The sequence below is a fragment of the Mesoplodon densirostris genome, chromosome 18 (genome assembly GCF_025265405.1).
Source record: "Mesoplodon densirostris isolate mMesDen1 chromosome 18, mMesDen1 primary haplotype, whole genome shotgun sequence".
NCBI classification, from domain to species: Eukaryota; Metazoa; Chordata; class Mammalia; order Artiodactyla; family Ziphiidae; genus Mesoplodon; species Mesoplodon densirostris.
Genome location: NC_082678.1, coordinates 63254572 through 63274065, shown reverse-complemented (window position 1 = coordinate 63274065; position 19494 = coordinate 63254572). Strand labels below are relative to the sequence as shown.

At 38.6% G+C, this 19494-nt stretch overlaps 1 protein-coding gene across 2 annotated transcripts in view; it reads left to right on the top strand.

Moving 5' to 3' along the window:
- The window catches only part of STXBP4 (syntaxin binding protein 4), a 171539-nt gene extending 152781 nt beyond the window's left edge, over positions 1-18758 (top strand). For both annotated transcript variants that reach the window (XM_060080938.1, XM_060080939.1), the window contains one exon: positions 18425-18758. In XM_060080938.1, coding sequence (XP_059936921.1) covers positions 18425-18539 — 115 coding nt within the window. In that variant the 3' untranslated portion in view covers positions 18540-18758. The remainder of the gene's footprint in view (positions 1-18424) is intronic.
- Positions 18759-19494: the final 736 nt, after the last annotated feature.

The following is a 19494-nucleotide window of genomic DNA, read 5'->3' as shown; positions in this document are numbered from 1 at the left end:
TCAAGTAGGTATACTCATTGGTTTTTTATTTTGTTTGATTTTTTTAACATCTTTATTGGAGTATAATCACTTTACAGTGGTGTGTTAGTTTCTGCTTTATAACAAAGTGAATCAGTTATACATATACATATATATGTCCCCATATCTCTTCCCTCTTGCATCTCCCTCCCTCCCACCCTCCCTATCCCACCCCTCTAGGTGGTCACAAAGCACCGAGCTGATCTCCCTATGCTATGCGGCTGCTTCCCACTAGCTATCTATTTTACGTTCGGTAGTGTATATATGTCCATTGCCACTCTCTCACTTTGTCCAAGCTTTCCATTCCCCCCTCCCCGTATCCTCAAGCCCATTCTCTAGTAGGTCTGTGTCTTTATTCCCATCTTGCCCCTACGTTCTTCATGACCTTTTTTTTTTTTTAGATTCCATATATATGTGTTAGAATACAGTATTTGTTTTCCCCTTTCTGAATTACTTCACTCTGTATGACAGACTCTAGGTCCATCCACCTCACTACCAATAACTCAATTTCGTTTCTTTTTATGGCTGAGTAATATTCCATTGTACATATGTGCCACATCTTCTTTATCCATTCATCTGTTGATGGACACTTAGGTTGCTTCCATGTCCTGGCTATAGTAAATAGAGCTGCAATGAACATTTTGGCACGTGACTGCTTTTTTAAAAATTTTTATTTATTTATTCATTTATTTAATTTTTGGCTGCATTGGGTTTTTGCTGCTGCTGGCGGGTTTTCTATATTTGCTGGGAGCGGGGGCTACTCTTTGTTGTGGTGCATGGGCTTCTCATTGCATTGGCTTCTCGTTGTGGAGCATGGGCTCTAGAGTGCAGGCTTCAGTAGTTGTGGCGCACGGGCTTAGTTGCTCTGCAGAATGTGGGATCTTCCCGCCCCAGGGCTAGAACACATGTCCCCTGCATTGGCAGGCGGATTCTTAACCACTGCGCCACCAGGGAAGCCCCCGTGACTACTTTTGAATTATGGTTTTCTCAGGGTATATGCCCAGTAGTGGGATTGCTGGGTCGTATGGTAGTTATATTTTTAGTTTTTTAAGGAAACTCCATACTGTTCTCCATAGTGGCTGTATCAATTTACATTGCCACCAACAGTGCAAGAGGGTTCCCTTTTCTCCACACCCTCTTCAGCATTTATTGTTTGTAGATTTTTTGATTATGGCCATTCTGACCGGTGTGAGATGATATCTCATTGTAGTTTTGATTTGCATTTCTCTAATGATTAAAGACATTGAGCATTCTTTCATGTGTTTGTTGGCAACCTGTATATCTTCTTTGGAGAAATGTCTATTTAGGTCTTCTGCCCATTTTTGGATTGGATTGTTTGGGGGTTTTGGGGGTTTTTTGTTTTTTGTTTTTTTCTTTTGCGGTACGCGGGCCTCTCACTGCTGTGGCCTCTCCCGCTGTGGAGCACAGGCTCCGAACGCACAGCCTCAGCGGCCATGGCCCAGAGGCTCAGCCACTCTGCAGCATGCGGGATCCTCCCAGACTGGGGAACGAACCCACGTCCCCTGTATCGGCAGGCGGACTCTCAACCACCGTGCCACCAGGGAAGCCCGGGTTGTTTGTTTTTTTGACATTGAGCTGCATGAGCTGCTTATAAATTTTGGACATTAATCCTTTGTCAGTTGCTTCATTTGCAAATATTTTCTCCCATTCTGAGGGTTGTCTTTTCGTCTTGTTTATGGTTTCCTTTGCTGTGCAAAAGATTTTAAGTTTCATTAGATCGCATTTGTTTATTTTTGTTTTTATTTGCATTTCTCTAGGAGGTGGGTCAATAAGGATCTTGCTGTGATTTATGTCATAGAATGTTCTGCCTATGTTTTCTTCTAAGAGTTTGATAGTGTCTGACCTTACATTTAGGTCTTTAATCCATTTTGAGTTTATTTTTATGTATGGTGTTAGGGAGTGTTCTAATTTCATTCTTTTACATGTAGCTGTCCAGTTTTCCCAGCACCACTTATTGAAGAGGCTGTTTTTTATCTGCTGTATATTCTTGCCTCCTTTATCAAAGATAAGGTGACCATATGTGTGTGGGTTTATCTCTGGGCTTTCTATCTGGTTCCATTGATCTATATTTCTGTTTTTGTGCCAGTAGCATACTGTCTTGATTACTGTTGCTTTGTAGTATAGTCTGAAGTCCTGGAGCCTGATTCCTCCACCTCCGTTTTTCTTTCTCAAGATTGCTTTGGCTATTCAGAGTCTTTTGTGTTTCCATACATATTGTGAAATTTTTTGTTCTAGTTCTGTGAAAAATGCCAGTGGTTGTTTGATAGGGATTGCATTTAATCTGTAGATTGCTTTGGGTAGTACAGTCATTTTCACAATGTTGCTTCTTCCAATCCAAGAACATGGCATATCTCTCCATCTATTTGTATCATCTTTAATTTCTTTCATCAGTATCTTATAATTTTCTGCATACAGGTCTTTTGTGTCCTTAAGTAGGTTTATTCCTAGATATTTTATTCTTTTTGTTGCAGCGGTAAATGGGAGTGTTTTCTTGATTTCACTTTCAGATTTTTCAACATTAGTGTATAGGAATGCAAAAGATTTCTGTGCATTAACTTTGTATCCTGCTACTTTACCAAATTCATTGATTAGCTCTAGTAGTTTTCCAGTAATATCTTGAGGATTCTCTATGTATAGCATCATGACATCTGCAAACAGTGACAGCTTTACTTCTTCTTTTCCAATTTGGATTTCTTTTATTTCTTTTTCTTCTCTGATTTCTGTGGCTAAAACTTCCAAAATTATGTTGAATAATAGTAGTGAGAGTGGACAACCTTGTCTTGTTCCTGATCTTACTGGAAATGCTTTCAGTTTTTTACCATTGAGGATGATGTTGGCTGTGGGTTTGTCATATATGGCCTTTATTTGGTTGAGGAAATTTCCCTCTATGCCTAGTTTCTGGACTGTTTTTATCATAAATCGGTGTTGAATTTTGTCGAAAGCTTTCTCTGCATCTATTGAGATGATCATATGGTTTTTCTCCTTCAATTTGTTAACATGGTGTATCACGTTGATTGATTTGTGTATATTGAAGAATCCTTGCATTCCTAAGATAAACCCCACTTGATCATGGTGCATGATCCTTTTAATGTGCTGTTGGATTCTGTTTGCTAGTATTTTGTTGAGGATTTTTGCATCTATGTTCATCAGTGATATTGGCCTCTAGTTTTCTCTTTCTGACATCTTTGTCTGGTTTTGGTATCAAGGTGATGGTGGCCTCGTAGAATGAGGTTGGGAGTGTTCCTCCCTCTGCTATATTTTGGAAGAGTTTGAGAAGGATAGGTGTTAGCTCTTCTCTAAATGTTTGATACAATTCGCCTGTGAAGCCATCTGGTCCTGGGCTTTTGTTTGTTGGAAGATTTTTAATCACAGTTTCAATTTCAGTGCTTGTGATTGGTCTATTCATATTTTCTATTTCTTCCTGGTTCAGTCTCGGAAGGTTGTGCATTTCTAAGAATTTGTCCATTTCTTCCAGGTTGTCCATTTTATTGGCATACAGTTGCTTGTAGTAATCTTTCATGATCCTTTGTATTTCTGCAGTGTCAGTTGTTACTTCTCCTTTTCATTTCTAATTCTATTGATTTGAGTCTTCTTCCTTTTTTTCTTGATGACTCTCGCTAATGGTTTATCAATTTTGTTTATCTTCTCAAAAATCAGCTTTTAGTTTTATTGATCTTTGCTATCATTTGCTTCATTTCTTTTTCATTTATTTCTGGTCTGATCTTTATGATTTCCTTCCTTCTACTAATTTGGCAGGGTTTTTTTCTCCTTTCTCTAATTGCTTTAGATGCAAGGTTAGGTTGTTTATTTGAGGTGTTTCTTGTTTCTTAAGGTAGGATTGCATTGCTATAAACTTCCCTCTTAGAACTGCTTTTGCTGTATCCCATAGGCTTTGTGTTGTCATGTTTTCATTGTCATTTATTTCTAAGTATTTTTTGATTTCCTCTTTGATTTCTTCAGTTATCTCTTGGTTATTATTTTTTCCTGTAATTGATATCTAGCCTCATAGCATTGTGGTTGGAAAAGAATCTTGATACAATTTCAATTTTCTTAAATTTACCAAGGATTGATTAGTGACCCAAGATATGATCTATCCCGGAGAATGATCCATGAGCACTTGAGGAGAAAGTGTATTCTTTTGTTTTTGGATGGAATGTCCTATAAATATAAATGAAGTCCATCTTGATTAATGTATCATTTAAAGTTTGTGTTTCCTTATTTATTTTCATTTTGGATGATCTGTCCATTGGTGAAAGTAGGGTGTTAAATTCCCCTACTATCCTTGTGTTACTGTTGATTTCCCCTTTTATGGCTGTTAGTATTTGCCTTATGTATTGAAGTGCTCCTATGTTGGGTGCATAAATATTTACAATTGTTATATCTTCTTCTTGGATTGATCCCTTGATCATTACGTAGTGTCCTTCTTTGTCTCTTGTAATAGTCTTTGTTTGAAAATCTATTTTGTCTGATATGAAAATTGCTACTCCAGCTTTCTTTTGGTTTCCATTTGCATGGAATATCTTTTTCCATCCCTCACTTTCAGTCTGTATGTGTCCCTAGGTCTGAAGTGGGTCTCTTGTAGGCAGTATATATATATGGGTCTTGTTTTTTTTATCCATTCAGCCAGTCTATGTCTTTCAGTTGGAGCATTTAATCCATTTACATTTAAGTTAATTATGGATATGTATGTTCCTATTACCATTTTCTTAATTGTTTTGGGTTTGTTATTGTAGGTCTTTTCCTTCTCTTGTGTTTCTTGCCTAGAGAAGCTCCTTTAGCATTTTTTGTAAAGCTGGTTTGGTGGTGCTGAACTCTCTCAGCTTTTGCTCATCTGTAAAGGTTTTAATTTCTCCATCAAATCTGAATGAGATCCTTGCTGGGTAGAGTAATCTTGGTTGTAGGTTCTTCCCCTTCATCACTTTAAATATGTCCTGCCACTCCCTTCTGGCTTGCAGAATTTCTGCTGAAAGATCAGCTGTTAACCTTATGGGGATTCCCTTGTGCATTATTTTTTTTTCCCTTGCTGCTTTTAATATTTTTTCTTTGTACTTAATTTTTGATAGTTTGATTAATATGTGTCTTGGCGTGTTTCTCCTTGGATTTATCCTGTATGGGTCTCTCCATGCTTCCTGGACTTGATTAACTATTTTCTTTCCCATATTAGGGAAGTTTTCAATTATAATCTCTTCAAATATTTTCTCAGTCCTTTCTTTTTCTCTTATTCTTCTGGGACCCCTATAATTTGAATGTTGGTGTGTTTAATGTTGTCCCTTTTCATTCTTTTTTCTTTACTCTGCTCTGCAGTAGTTATTTCAACTATTTTATCTCCAGGTCACTTATCCGTCTTTCGCCTCAGTTATTCTGCTATTGATCCCCTCTAGAGAATTTTTAGTTTCATTTATTGTGTTGTTCATCACTGTTTGTTTTCTCTTTAGTTCTTCTATGTCCTTGTTAAACGTTTCTTATATTTTCTCCATTCTATTTCCAAGATTTTGGATCATTTTTACTGTCACTATTCTGAAATCTTTTTCAGGTAGATGGCCTATTTCCTCTTCATTTGTTAGGTCTGGTGGGTTTTTGCCTTGCTTCTTCATCTGCTGTGTGTTTCTCTGGCTTCTCATGTTGCTTAACTTACTGTGTTTGGGGTCTCCTTTTTGCAAGCTGCAGGTTTTTAGTTCCTGTTGTTTTTGGTTTCTGCCCCCAGTGGCTACGGTTGGTTCAGTGGGTTGTGTAAGCTTCCTTGTGGAGGGGACAAGTGCCTGTGTTCTGGTGGATGAGGCTGGATCTTGTCTTTCTGGTGGGCAGGTCCACATATGGTGCTGTGTTTTTGGAGGTCTGTGGCCTTATTATGATTTTAGGCAGCCTCTACGCTAATGGACGGGGTTGTGTTCCTGTCTTGCTAGTTGTTTGGCATAGGGTGTCCAGCACTGTAGCTTGCTGGTCATTGAGTGGAGCTGCATCTTGGCATTGAGATGGAGATCTCTGAGAGATTTTCACCATTTGATATTACTTGGAGCTGGTAGGTCTCCTCTGGACCAATGTGCTGAACTTGGCTCTCCCACCTCAGAGGCACAACCCTGATGCCTGGCTGGAACACCAAGAGCCTGTCATTCACACGGCTCAGAATAAAATGGAGGAAAAAAAGAAAGAAAGAAAGAAAGAAGATAAAATAAAGTAAAATAAAATAAAACAGTTATTAAAATAAAAACTTTAAAAAATTTAAGTAATAAAAGAAAAAAGAAAGAAAGAAGAGAGCAACCAAACCAAAAAACAAATCCACCAATGATATCAAGTCCTAAAAACTATACTAAAGAAAGAGAAACAAACAAAAAAAATGGAAAGACAGAACCCTGGGACAAATGGTAAAAGCAAAGCTATACAGACAAACTCTCACACAGAACCATACACATACATGCTCACAAAAAGAGAAAAAGGGGAAAATATATATATATCATTGCTCCCAAAGTCCACCTCCTCAATTTGGGATGATTCATTGTCTATTCAGGTGTTCCACAGGTGCAGGGTACATCAAGTTGATTGTGGAGCTTTAATCCGCTGCTTCTGAGGCTGCTGGGAGAAATTTCCCTTTCTCTTCTTTGTTCGCACAGCTCCCGGGGTTCAACTTTGAATTTGGCCCCACCTCTGCCTGTAGGTCACCTGCAGGCATCTGTTCTTTGCTCAGACAGGACGGGGTTAAAGGAGCAGCTGATTCGGGGGCTCTGGCTCACTCAGGCCACGGTGAGGGAGGGGTGAGGATGCGGGGTGAGCCTGCGGCTGCAGAGGCTGGCGTGACATTGCACCAGCCTGAGGCGCACCGTGTGTTCTCCCGGGGAAGTTGTCCCTGGATCGTGGGACCCTGGCAGTGGCTGGCTGCACAGTCTCCCGGAAGGGAGGTGTGGATAGTGACCTGTGCTCGCACACAGGCTTCTTGCTGGCGGCAGCAGCAGCCTTAGCATCTCATGCCCATCTCTGGGGTCCGCGCTGATAACCACGGCTCGCGCCAGTCTCTGGAGCTCCTTTAAGCAGCGCTCTTAATCCCCTCTCCTCGTGCTCCAGGAAACAAAGAGGGAAGAAAAAGTCTCTTGCCTCTTCTGCAGCTCCAGACATTTTCCCAGACTCCCTCCCAGCTAGCTGTGGTGCACTAGCCCCCTTCAGGCTGTGTTCACGCCACCAACTCCAGTCCTCTCCCTGGGATCTGACCTCCGAAGCCCGAGCCTCAGCTCCCAGCCCCGCCCGCCCTGGCAGGTGAGCAGACAAGCCTCTCAGGCTGGTGAGTGCTGGTTGGCACCAATCCTCTGTGCAGGAATCTCTCCGCTTTGCCCTCCGCACCCCTGTGGCTGCGCTCTCCTCCATGGCTCCGAAGCTTCCCCCCCTCTGCCACCTGCAGTCTCCGCCCGTGAAGGGGCTTCTAGTGTGTGGACACCTTTCCTCCTTCATGGCTCCCTCCCACTGCTGCAGGTCCTATCCCTATTCTTTTGTCTCTGTTTATTCTTTTTTCTTTTGCCCTACGCAGGTACGTGGGGAGTTTCTTGCCGTTTGGAAAGTCTGAGGTCTTCTGCCAGCGTTCAGTAGGTGTTCTGTAGGAGCTGTTCCACGTGTAGATGTATTTCTGATGTATTTGTGGGGAGGAAGGTGATCTCCATGTCTTACTCTTCCGCCGTCTTGAATCCGTCTACTCATTGGTTTTTAAAAGTTACTCACACCTGGCTTATAATTCATTTGTGTTGATACACCTTTATATCACATCCTGAAATCTGAGATAGCACACCTTGTATTATAAAATCTGTTCTCCATTACATAGGAAGTATTATACTTACAACATTACAAATGCATACCACTAAAACCTAGGGAACCTGTGATCTCTGAATAAAACAGAAGTTTCTGTCTAGAGCAGAGAGGGCAAATAGATTTCAACTCACTTTCTCAAGTGTTTTGTGTGAAGAATTCTGAGGCTATATTCAACCTCACTGATACGTCTTTTTTTTTTTTTTTTTTTTTTGGTCTGTGTTGGGTCTTTGTTGCTGTGCACGGGCTTTTCTCTAGTTGCAGTGAGCAAGGGCTATTCTTTGCTGTGGTGCGTGGGCTTCTCATTGTGGTGGCTTCTCTTGTTGTGGAGCACAGGCTCTAGGTTTGCGGGCTTCAGTAGTTGCGGCACATGGGCTCAGTAGTTGTGGTGCATGGGCTTAGTTGCTCCACGGCATGTGGGATCTTCCCAGACCAGGGATCAAAACCATGTCCTATGCATTGGCAGGTGGACTCTTAACCACTGCACCACCAGGGAAGTCCCTGATATTTGTCTTGGTGCATCAGAGATGTCTGCTGTGGGTGCCGGGGGAAGAGACATGTGGGACACATACCACATCTTTTCAGTCTTTGGTCTTCTAGAGCATATTGCCAACACGGGAACTCTGCCAGGATGAAGAGTAATAATGCAAATTGTAGGTTGGAATGACAAAATAAACAGTGACACTCCCCGCCAATAGTTCTTATGAGATAGTATTTAAGAGCTTTGCCTTTATGATTTCAAAGGAAAACTGATTTCCAATAGGCATGTTTTTTCTCATATCTTTCCAGTCAGAGTTCGTTAACAACCCTAAATGATTGTCTGAACTTGGGGTAGAACAGCCTATTAGGTTGCTTCCAAGTAGGAAAGAATGTAGATCATAACCTATATATGAATGAAATTTGTCATTGTCAGCCTACTGTATTAATTAAAGGCTTAAGTTACATTGTATCATCTCATTTATAAAATAAATTAAAACATGGAAAACACAAAAGAGAAAAAAATTGAGATTGTTTTTCTTACCTCCAACCTTATTTTGCACGTAGAGTCCATGTTAGGTAATTCTAATGTGATTAGAAATTAAGGAGACTGGGGAAGGGAGGGTGGAGAGGGAGGGATGGTTTCTGGATGGAAAATAAAAAGCTACTACTTTTAACTTTTCCTAAATCCTTAGCAGATGATTTTAGCTCCACTTTAGAAGGTACTGTCAGGAGCCCTCCCTCTTAAGACCTTGTTAATTTGGCTGCTTTGATTAATTTTGGATGAGTTAAGAAATACCCATGGACAGACTACTGAAGTCTAAGGCTCACTTGATGAGATGTCATGGCAATTTCTATGTACCTAACTTCAGCATAGATAAGAGAAATGGGGGTAGGCTCCTCACTGCCTTTGCATGTATGGCAATCCTGAGCATTTCATTCTTAATGAGACTATAATGAAGAAATCAACAGAGGACTTGAAGGAAGAAGTATGGAGCTTATTAAAATATTTTGTTCCCAAACACTTCTAGCTATGATTAAATTGTAAGGTATTAAAACCACTAGTTTGGATGTACCCATCTATGTGATAACTGGTTTAGAATATCCAGTAACTAGTACAGTGCCTGGTATGTGTAGGGACTGAATAAATAATTATCAAATGAGTGAATACTGTCATTGAGAAAGCAGTTGGTAGGGAAAAAATATGGGCTTTAGTATCAGACAGACCTGGTTTCTAATGTTTACACCACCACTTTTGAGTATGACCTTGGTATAATTAGTAGTATTTCTATTGTCTGTAACCTTTTCTCATCAAAAAACAAGGATAGTAGTTTATATCTCCCAGGCTTGTTTTGAGAATTGAATAAAATAACTCACCTGGCACAAGGTGAGCGCCTAATAGATATTCATTCCCCTTCCCTTCCCTTATATTATTCTACTGCTATTTGCCAGTAGAGGAGCTTTATATGACAGCATTTGCACAGCTGCAAATAGAAACCAGCAACCAAAACCTACACTTATACCTCTCCCCAGCCAGTCCGCAGCCCTGTGACAGGAGCAAAGGGGCTGCAGTGCTCAGGAGCCTGACACAGCCTGCGCTGGATTTTCTATAAATATCTACAAAGGGGTATAGCCATATGAAACTCTGTATGAGCAACTGTCATCTAAACAGAAGGCCAGCCAGCTGACTGAGGTTACTCAGAATGGCAAAGCCCACTGAAATGAATAAAATATCCAGATCTAGACAGCCAACATCAAACTCTTTTTCCCCCATTTAACCAATAACAGGTATAACTGAGGCAAGAAGCATGTTTTTTAGCATTTTGGGGGGATAATATAAGAAAATCCTTTGGGATTGTGTAAAGTACTTCGGAAATTCATCACCTTTCCAGGGTTATACTTTTATTTAGCCAGATATGGGATCTTCTCTGCCTCCAAGACCCTTTATTTAAATTTCTCAACAAATACTAACTTTTTTGTCACTTTCCCTTCCAAATCTGGTTGCTGGATTAGTCTGCTAGGGCTTCCATGACAAAATACCACAGACTGGGTGGCTTAAACTGGGGGAGAAATTTATTTTTCTCACAGATCTGGAGGACAGAAGGTCAAGATCAAGATGCCATCAGGATCGGTTTCTTGTGAGGCCCCTCTTCCTGGGATGTAGACAACTACCTCCTCACATGGCCTCTTCTCTGTGTGCATGGAGAGAAAAGTCTGATGTGTCTTCCTCTTCTTACAAAGACACCAGTCCCATTGGACCAGGGCCTCACCCCCATGATCTCATCTAACCCTAATTACCTCCACAAAGGCCCCATCCTCCAAACACAGCCACATTAGGGTTTAGGACTGCAACATAGAATTGGGGGGTGGTGACACAGTTCATTCCATAACAGTTGCTTCTTCCTTAAATTACTTTCCATAGATCTCTAGCACCTTTTTCTTCAGTCAGTTTTCTCCAGTACAATGTATTAGAGCATATAATCTTTCGTCCTGTACATTTGCCAAGTTTCAGGCAAATTGCAAGAATTAATACAAACCAGTGCCCCTTCCCTCAAGCTCTAGGCTTTAGTGTGAGAAGTAGCTGAAGGGCAAGGGAGTGTGGTAAGTAGAATAATGGCTCCCTGATAATATCCATGAGCTAATCCCCAAAATCTTCGAATATGTTAGGTTCCATGGTAAATGGGCATTAAGGTTGCAGGTGGAATTAAGGTTGCTAATCAGATGACCTTAAAATAGGGAGATTATCCTGGATTATCCATGTGGGTCCAGTCTAATCACATGAGTCCTCAGCAGTAGAAGAGGGAGCCAGAACGAGAGAGTCAGAAAGAGATATGACAGTGGAAGCAGGGTCAGAGATATGTTGTGTTGCTGACTTGGAAGATGGAGGCCACAAGCCATGGAATGTGGGTGGCCTTTAAAAGCTGGAAAAACAAGGAAACGGATTCTCCCCTAGAGCCTCCAGAACGAAATTTAGCCTTGCCAACATCTTGATTTGAGCCCAGTGAGAACTGTGTCGGACTTCTGAGCTACAGAACAGTTAGCCAGTAAATTAGCATTGTTTCAAGCCACTACATTCATGGTCATTTGTTACTGCACCAAGAGAAAACTAATACAGGAAGTTAGAAGTGGAGGAGAGAGGGTGATGCTTATGATGGACCTAGAATGTGTCAGGCATTAAACTAGGGGATTTATATGTTTTCTCTCTTAACACTATCGAGGAAGGTCTTACATGTTTTCTAGATTGGGAAACAGACTCAGAGTTTAAGTAAGTTTCCCAGAGACATACAAATAACCCAGTTAGTGCCTGGGCAATACAGAATTTCAGACCAGGTCTGTGAAGGTGATACAAAAAGATAGTGACCATGGTCTGCATCTAAGCCTGAGATCTGCTATTGTGTGACCTTGGACAGGGCACTGGGACTCTCTTAGCCTCAATTTCTTCAATTGCCACATGATGTGAAAAGTTAAGACTGCTGGAGAAGCAGGTGTCACACAAATAATTTTTATTCATACTGAATAAAGTTTTTATGAATTTTATGATAAATTATTTTTAAATGCTTTAGAGATAGAATCTATGTTCATTGAATTAATCAGTCAATACATCTGTAATTATTTCATCTTGTAAAGCTAAAGACCTCTTTTCAGGTGGTCTCATTTAATCTATCCCAAAGCCTCCATATATACTGTTGTTAAAACCAACCCATATAATAGAGCCTCAGAGAGGAATATAACATAATGGTAAAATTCTCAGAAGTCAGATTTGGATCCAGATGCTGGCTCTAACATTTACCAGTTTTATGACCTGGAGTAAGTTATTTCACCTCTCTCAGTATTAGCTTCCTCATATATAAAATGAGGATAATAAATATAACTGTCTCCCCTTTAAAATATAAATATATATAATATAAATATATAAAATATAAACGTAATATGAATATGTAAATTAGGATATATAATATTTACAAAATATAAGTATAAAATAAGGTTCTAAAAAACAGTTAAGCCCATTTATTCACAAGTCCAAGGTGGCACCATTAGAAGCAATCAGTATGTAAAGTTCATGAGAGAACTGTAAAGATTGATGGCGTGTATGGTTTTTATCCCATAATTTTTTACTGTAATTGAAGGTTTCTGTGTTATAGCACTCACTCTCAAGTGGCTTTTGCACTTAGCATTATGGAGTCAATAATACTGACAAAACACCTCAAGAGTTTAAAGATGGTCTCATGTGGAACCCCTCCAAGTCCCCAGTTTTGTGATGCTCAGTTTTCTAATATCATATGTATATTTATAGCTTTATATTTTTAGTGTAATCAGCTTAACTTTGATAGAAAAATAATATTAGGATAAGTATAAAATAAGTTGAAGTTGTATGTTTCAAATAATTTTAATTTTTTTTAAGATTTCAAATTTGGCAATTAAAAAAATACATTTAGTTAGATGTTTATTAAACTTATTTTATTGGATAAATTAAATGAAAGCCTTATAACTTGTATTACAATTCTTACCATTTTAATAAGAACATTAAAATTTAAAATATCTTCTATATTTCATGCACTTCTACTCATAAGTAGGAATTTAATATGGAAACTTTGGCAATGGTCTTGCAAACTTGCGTCTAATTATATTTAGTTTCCATTAATCTATATTCTGACAGTCTTTTGATTACTAACATATTTCGAGTAGCCTGAAAATATGTATTTATTGCCTGCTTTTTGTATTTTAGAAAGACAAGCTCTTTGGTTTGTAAAAAGTTGTACATATATTTAATGGGAAAGTAATAGTCATGGCTTCATCTTGAAATACTCTCTTGAAGTCATTTAGAGTAACATTAGCTGCTGTTACAAACCCTGCTTTTCAGTGGCTTAACACTCACACACCAGTCAGTGTGGGAATCCCTGGTCGATGGGTGGCTTTTCATTTCTTTGGGTAGTGATTTTGAGACCCCAGCTCCTTCCAGTTCATGGCTCTGCCATCCCCTAGGGCCTCTGAGTTCTCTGCATTCAGTTATGGATGAGGAGTGAGAACAGAGAAGGCATTCCAGTGCTGTTCTTGAAAACTCCTGGTCCACAAGACGTAAACATCAACTCTCTCCCCTTCCACTGGTGGGAATTAGTTACATGCTCACATAAGGATGTAGGGGGAGCTGAGAAATGTAGTCTCTGCCTGGGAGCAGCCTCCTGAAAACAACTCTACAGCGTGGAATGGAGAACATAAATTTTGGTGGACACTGCCAAAGGGGGTATATGAGAATGTACAAATACACCAACTACAGAATTTTATAAAATTGTTTATTAGTATCTAATAGTCCAGTGTCTAGGTACCAGTGTCAGTAGGACATGTTCTTAGAGGTCTTCTGAATTTTTTTATTCTATCACAATCCAAAGCAGCATGAATTTTTAAAAGTTACCCAAAGCTATAGTCTGAGACCATAGAAATATTTTCTTTTTTTGAAAAATGTATCACCTTTGGACTTGGTACGTTTTTGCCTCTGTACAATAATTGACAGCAATCTAAGCCTGTGTATATTACTGCAAAAATATAATTCATATTTTTTCATGACTTTTCAATGTTCATTTTTTACAAGTCTAGTGATGTAATTTTTTTCCAATATTATGCATAAGTAATATATTACTGTAGCTTTAGATTCTTGTAACATAATGTAATATCTAGGCCTAAAGATTTTTTAATTAATTGGATTATTTAATTGCAAAATATATCTGATATATTTTTTATAAAGAATGCCATAAATATAGAATAGAAATAAAATTTGTCTTCAAGACTGTAAAGATTTGAATGGGATCCTGCTAATGTTTGATCAGAGCCTCACTGGATTTTCCAAATGCCTAATTACAAAATTCTCAAAGTATTCTGTGATATTTACAGAGTTCATTAATGAGAAATACTCATTTTGATTTTAGGAGTATATTTCCAAAGTTATGTAAGAGGAAACTCTTTATATATCAGTGGAAATAAACTGCTTGCAATTTTCTCTTAAACATGTTTTGGAATTGATACTTTCTATTACTAATCTGTAGTCATTCTCATAACCAGTGTCTGACAAGATTACATGCTGCCTCACCAAGGTTTGGTGAATTTTTTATAATTTTATTGACATGGTTCACTTTCTGTTCTTCCCTTCTGATTTGTTTTCAATTGGGAATATTTTTTATTAAATCTTTTATTTTCATTACTACTTGAAGTTTATGGCCAGTTGTAAAATTTTTCAGTGATTCCAAGTACTGATACCAGAAACATTTTGGATTAACATATTTATTTGTCTTTATTTTCTGGTTCATATGAATACTATATACATAAGATTACCCTGCTCTCTGTCAAAAAAGAACATTGTAAGTTAATTACTTTGGCTTATTATTCTGCAGCTTTATCTTAAATAGATAATATATGCAATCTTGCTAAATTCACAATAACATATAAATAGTATCATGTACAATGGAAGATTAACAAAAGAACCTCTTTCTTCATCACAGACTATTATAAGAATGAATTTCTACAAAGCTAGTGTTCTTTTTGTCTTTAAACCACTTTTCTTTTAACTGGCTGTCCTAAATTTTTATTTAGAAAGAAAGCATTTTGCATGCTAGGAGGTAAGAAACATAAGGAAGGTAATTATAATGGAATTTAAATAATTCACTTACATTTCTTTGGCAATAAAATAAAGCATGTTCTCTAAGGGTTTATTTTTTCATAAGCTCTAAAATATGTCTTTCAAATTACTAATATTATAAAAGAAACCACACAACACTGTCATCTTCCCAGCTCAAATATTACTGTTTTCCAACAACAGATTTGGCAGTCATTCAGAGGCAAGTAGTATTAGGCTTTTTAGATTTTCAAATATATCTGAACTGCTGTTGATTGCTCCCCAAATCAGGTCAGATACACTCTCTGCAGGAACATTTCCCAGAGGTACTGTATGTTCAAATGGAAGATTTTCATGTTCCACAGTCAGCCTCATTTATTTTCCAGACCTCTAAATTTTTCATACTAAGTAGCAGCATCTCACTTTGTGAACCATAGGGTCTTTATTAATTAAACAGAGTCAACAGGGTTGATTTATTCTCTCTTCTCAGTTGAATTACCAAGCACACAAATCAGAGAGGAAATATTTCTAATAGTAGAATGTTCTCCAAGCCAGTAAATCTGGGATTATCTCATCATACCGATTATGTCAAACCTCTTTAGTCACCATGCTCACCAGGACATAAAATTGAATCGTATACACACAAATGGCCCCGTTCCAGCATCACAGGAAGAATTCCAAGTTTTTCTTACAATATTCAGAAAGCCCTAATTATTAACGAAAAACAAAAAAACAGCCATGATCCTTATTGAATATCTACTCTTCACCAGGCACTTTACATGCATTACCTGTGTTTCAGAAGCATTGCTTCTGGATGTTTTTACAAAAGAGCCAGGTGTGAAATGTGTACTTGAAGCATAGAAACTAACCCTCTGTTGCTTCAGTTTTATTTTTTCTAGTGATCGGCTACTGTATTTGCATGTTTGGCGCTAAGGTGTGTGTTTTTCAATTGTGTACAGAGAAGTGGATTATGAACATAAGATTAATCAATTAATATTTTATGGTATTATTTTGTATTTGGAGAAAGATCAGGTATTGATTTGTTGATTAAAAAGTGCCTAATGAAAGTTACTGTCAAGGATGACTTTCTGGCAGAACTTTCTAATATTCATTGTTCAGAGTCTATAACTACATTTTCTTCTTAAACATTTTACTTTTGCTTATTTTATATTATCAATTCAGTGGAATGTCCATATATGGGCAGTTATAATATTTCAAACGTGAGAATTTTTTTTTAAGTCACATAAGTAAGCGTATACCCGACCTTACCCCTCAGGTAATTAATTGCACCTGTTTGTCTTCCTTTCCAGCCTCCCCAGTTAAGGAGCATTGTAGGGGAGGAAGGATTTATAATAATTTAAATTAAAGTCTCTTCTTTGAACTAACATATTATAAATGTGCTGATAAACAGTAAAGTAAATATACTAAGATATCCCATCAAGCTTTTTCCTTTCAGTTTCAAACAGCTACGTTGTACGGGACAATGTGTCCTCACTTCCCCTTGCAGGGGTATTCTAGCCCTCTGTGTTACACTGCCTGGTAATTCTTTAAAACCACTTTCAATCTAGGCAGCTTTCCAGCTTTACAAAAGCCTTGAAATGAAGTTAACCTGTGCAGAATCAAATGCTTTGTAAGTTTAGCCTCCATAATAAGAAATCGCACTAAACCATTTTAAAGAGGTAATAGTATTATGGATGACTGTCAAGAGAATAACTATTCTTTGTATCACATAACCACACTCTGAGGTTTTGAAACTATGAAGATATCTGGGCCTTGCCACCTCCACCTCGATTCTTAAACAACTTAAGTGCATTTACCCTATCGTGAAACTATAAGTGATCTTCTTCCATGGAAAGCTGCATTTTCAATATTTAAACAGAAGAGTTGAACAATTTGTTTTGGGGGATATGGATAGAATTTAGAATATAGGACTGAAAACAAACCAAATCCAGTAATAACAGTGAAACTGACCATTGGTACTAAGTCCAACATTTCAGTTATTGTCATCAACAGGCACTAAAGTAACTGCCCCTTTGTGATAGATCCCAAATTGTGCTCAAAGGCACACTCGTCCCATGCATGCTAATAGGACATGTTAGTTTGAGTAATATTATAAACTCTTGGAGAGTCGTAAAACACATTAGTATATTTAGGGCTCTGGGAAATCCTACAGTAAAAATAACCTACTTAACTATGTTTTAACTAATGTATCTCAAAGTTATTTGACCATAGAATTCTCTTCTTCACATAATATGTATCAAAAACACTTATAACACACTTCGGAAATGTTATTCCATAATATTTTAGGAAGTAGGAGATACTTTGAGATCCACAATCCTATTAGATCCTCATAAGTGCCAGCCCTCAGATGGACTTGATCTAAGACATGATGCTTCTCTGAGGTTGAGTTTGGGTAGGATGGGGGCAGGGGAAACTGATCTAGGATGGATAGGGCAGCGAGGTAAGCCAGGGCTAGAACGAGGATCCAAGGAGAAGGAATAAGTCATCCTATTCCAGAAGCTGTCTGTCCAGGACTCAGGAGCTGGGCAGATAGTGGTAGATTTAAGCGAGTCATCTAGCTGAAGGCTGGGACTTTGATACTAGATCTAAAAAACACCGTGCATCAGGTAGGGGCACAAGTAGTGATGTTTCACCACTTCCTGAACATGCCTCATATGTTTGTACATCCTTCCTTACCTCTGCTTGTGTTCTTCCCTGAAACGCCTAGTTACTTGTTCTGAGAATATGTTAGGTACCATAGACTCAGAGATAAGAAACATAGCTCCTGCCCTAAAGGAGCTTTGTATGCAGTACAAAGGCCTAAAAATAAACAGGCATTTGTAATATGGTATAAGAGATAAGGCCATGGGCACAGATTGGAGGAATCTAGAGGGAGATTTGGTTCTTTAGAATTAGTTTGAGTTAGCTGAATAAACAAGATGGGAAGGGGGAAGATTGTAGCAGAGAAGAAAGTATTGTTGAGGCAGGTAAGAAACAAGGTATTTCATACTATGGAATATGTATTTGATCCAGAAGGCATTAGTTGGCACTGAATTTTTAGCAGGTGAGCAGCAGTGTATGATCTGTCATTTAGGAAGATCTCTTGGCTGGAGTGGAGGATGAATTAAAAAACTAGAACAGAGACAAAGAGACAAGCTGTTTCAGTGACCCAGGCCATAGCGTTGGAAAAGGAGAAAGGAAAAGATTCCAGAGATGTTACAGAAAGACAATCACAGGACTTGCTGATGGATAAAGTAGGGTGAGGAGTCAAAGATGACACATTCTCCTGCATTCTTTTGTTTTTGGTTTTGTTTTTTACCAAAGAATAAAGAAAAAAATGGGTTTTGTTGAACCTAAAAACATATCTAAGACTTTTAAAAACTATTGGATCCAGTTCCAACTGCTTCCTAATTCAGGAGACTGCAGTAGGGTGGAAGCAGTGTCGCCGGGATCACTGCTTGCATGGTGAGCAGAAGGACAATCTTTCAGATTGTAATTGTATCCCTTTTTCTTCCCAAGTCACGTAACACAGACTACATCCTGGATGCATCCCGTGATGAGCGCACTGACCCTGTCCTGCTCAGAGGAGAATGAAGAGGATTGCTCCAGAGAACTTCCTGACCAGAAGAATTGATGGTTTTCTGTGGGAAGCTGCGGTCCATGGTCTTCTGGCATCTCCGTCGACGTGGAGGGCTCTGAGATGCGACATCTAAAATAGGAGGAAAACACACACTACTTAGTGAAGTTGTGAAATGGAGACTGGATTTAAGCTATTTTTGTAAAACTTTTTGATATAACTGTATACATTTACAAAATTAATTGCCACTACAGTAGTTCTTTAGGAATAATCTAGTCCTGTTTTTGAAATCATATGTAATTAGATTTTATAATATATATATAATTTTTCATATGTAATTATGTAATTTTATATTTAGTTCTTTATAAAATATCAGATACAGTGGTTTTTTATAATTAAGACATTGAAAAATTACGTGAACATAGTGAAACACTTCATTTATTTGGTAATTCACTAACCTTTTATATGCATACCTTAGGAAAGTGATTTAAGCAAGCGTTTCCACAGGCCACTAGATATATAGCTTACATCTTTATGATGCTTTCTAATTTACAAAATGCTTTTCAGACCCTGTTTTATGTAAACCATACAACACGCCTGTGAGGCAACTCCAGTGGGTATTTTTCAGTTAGGAAAAGAGCAGTTCAGAGAAATGAAGCACCTTGTCCTGGAGCTGAGGCTCACACCCTCACCTTCCAATTCCATGTCCAGGCCCCTTTGCCCCACACCCTGCTGTCCCTACAGAGGCAGGTCGCAGCCCGACACACAGGGTCCCGTGTCTCTATTGATGCAGCTGAGTTCCACAGCTGTGTACCTCTGGGGCCACAGAGACTCAGGGGGCACTTGTTCATTCAAACATGGCCCCCACCCAATCACATGGTTCTCCTATAAACCCTTCCCCCAAACACTCACCAAGCAGGGACATGGCTTTGTGATGTTGATTCAATGGGCTTCTTTCAGCAGCTCACATTTTTCTAAAGTAAAGGGACTGACTCCCTTGTGGGATTTGCCC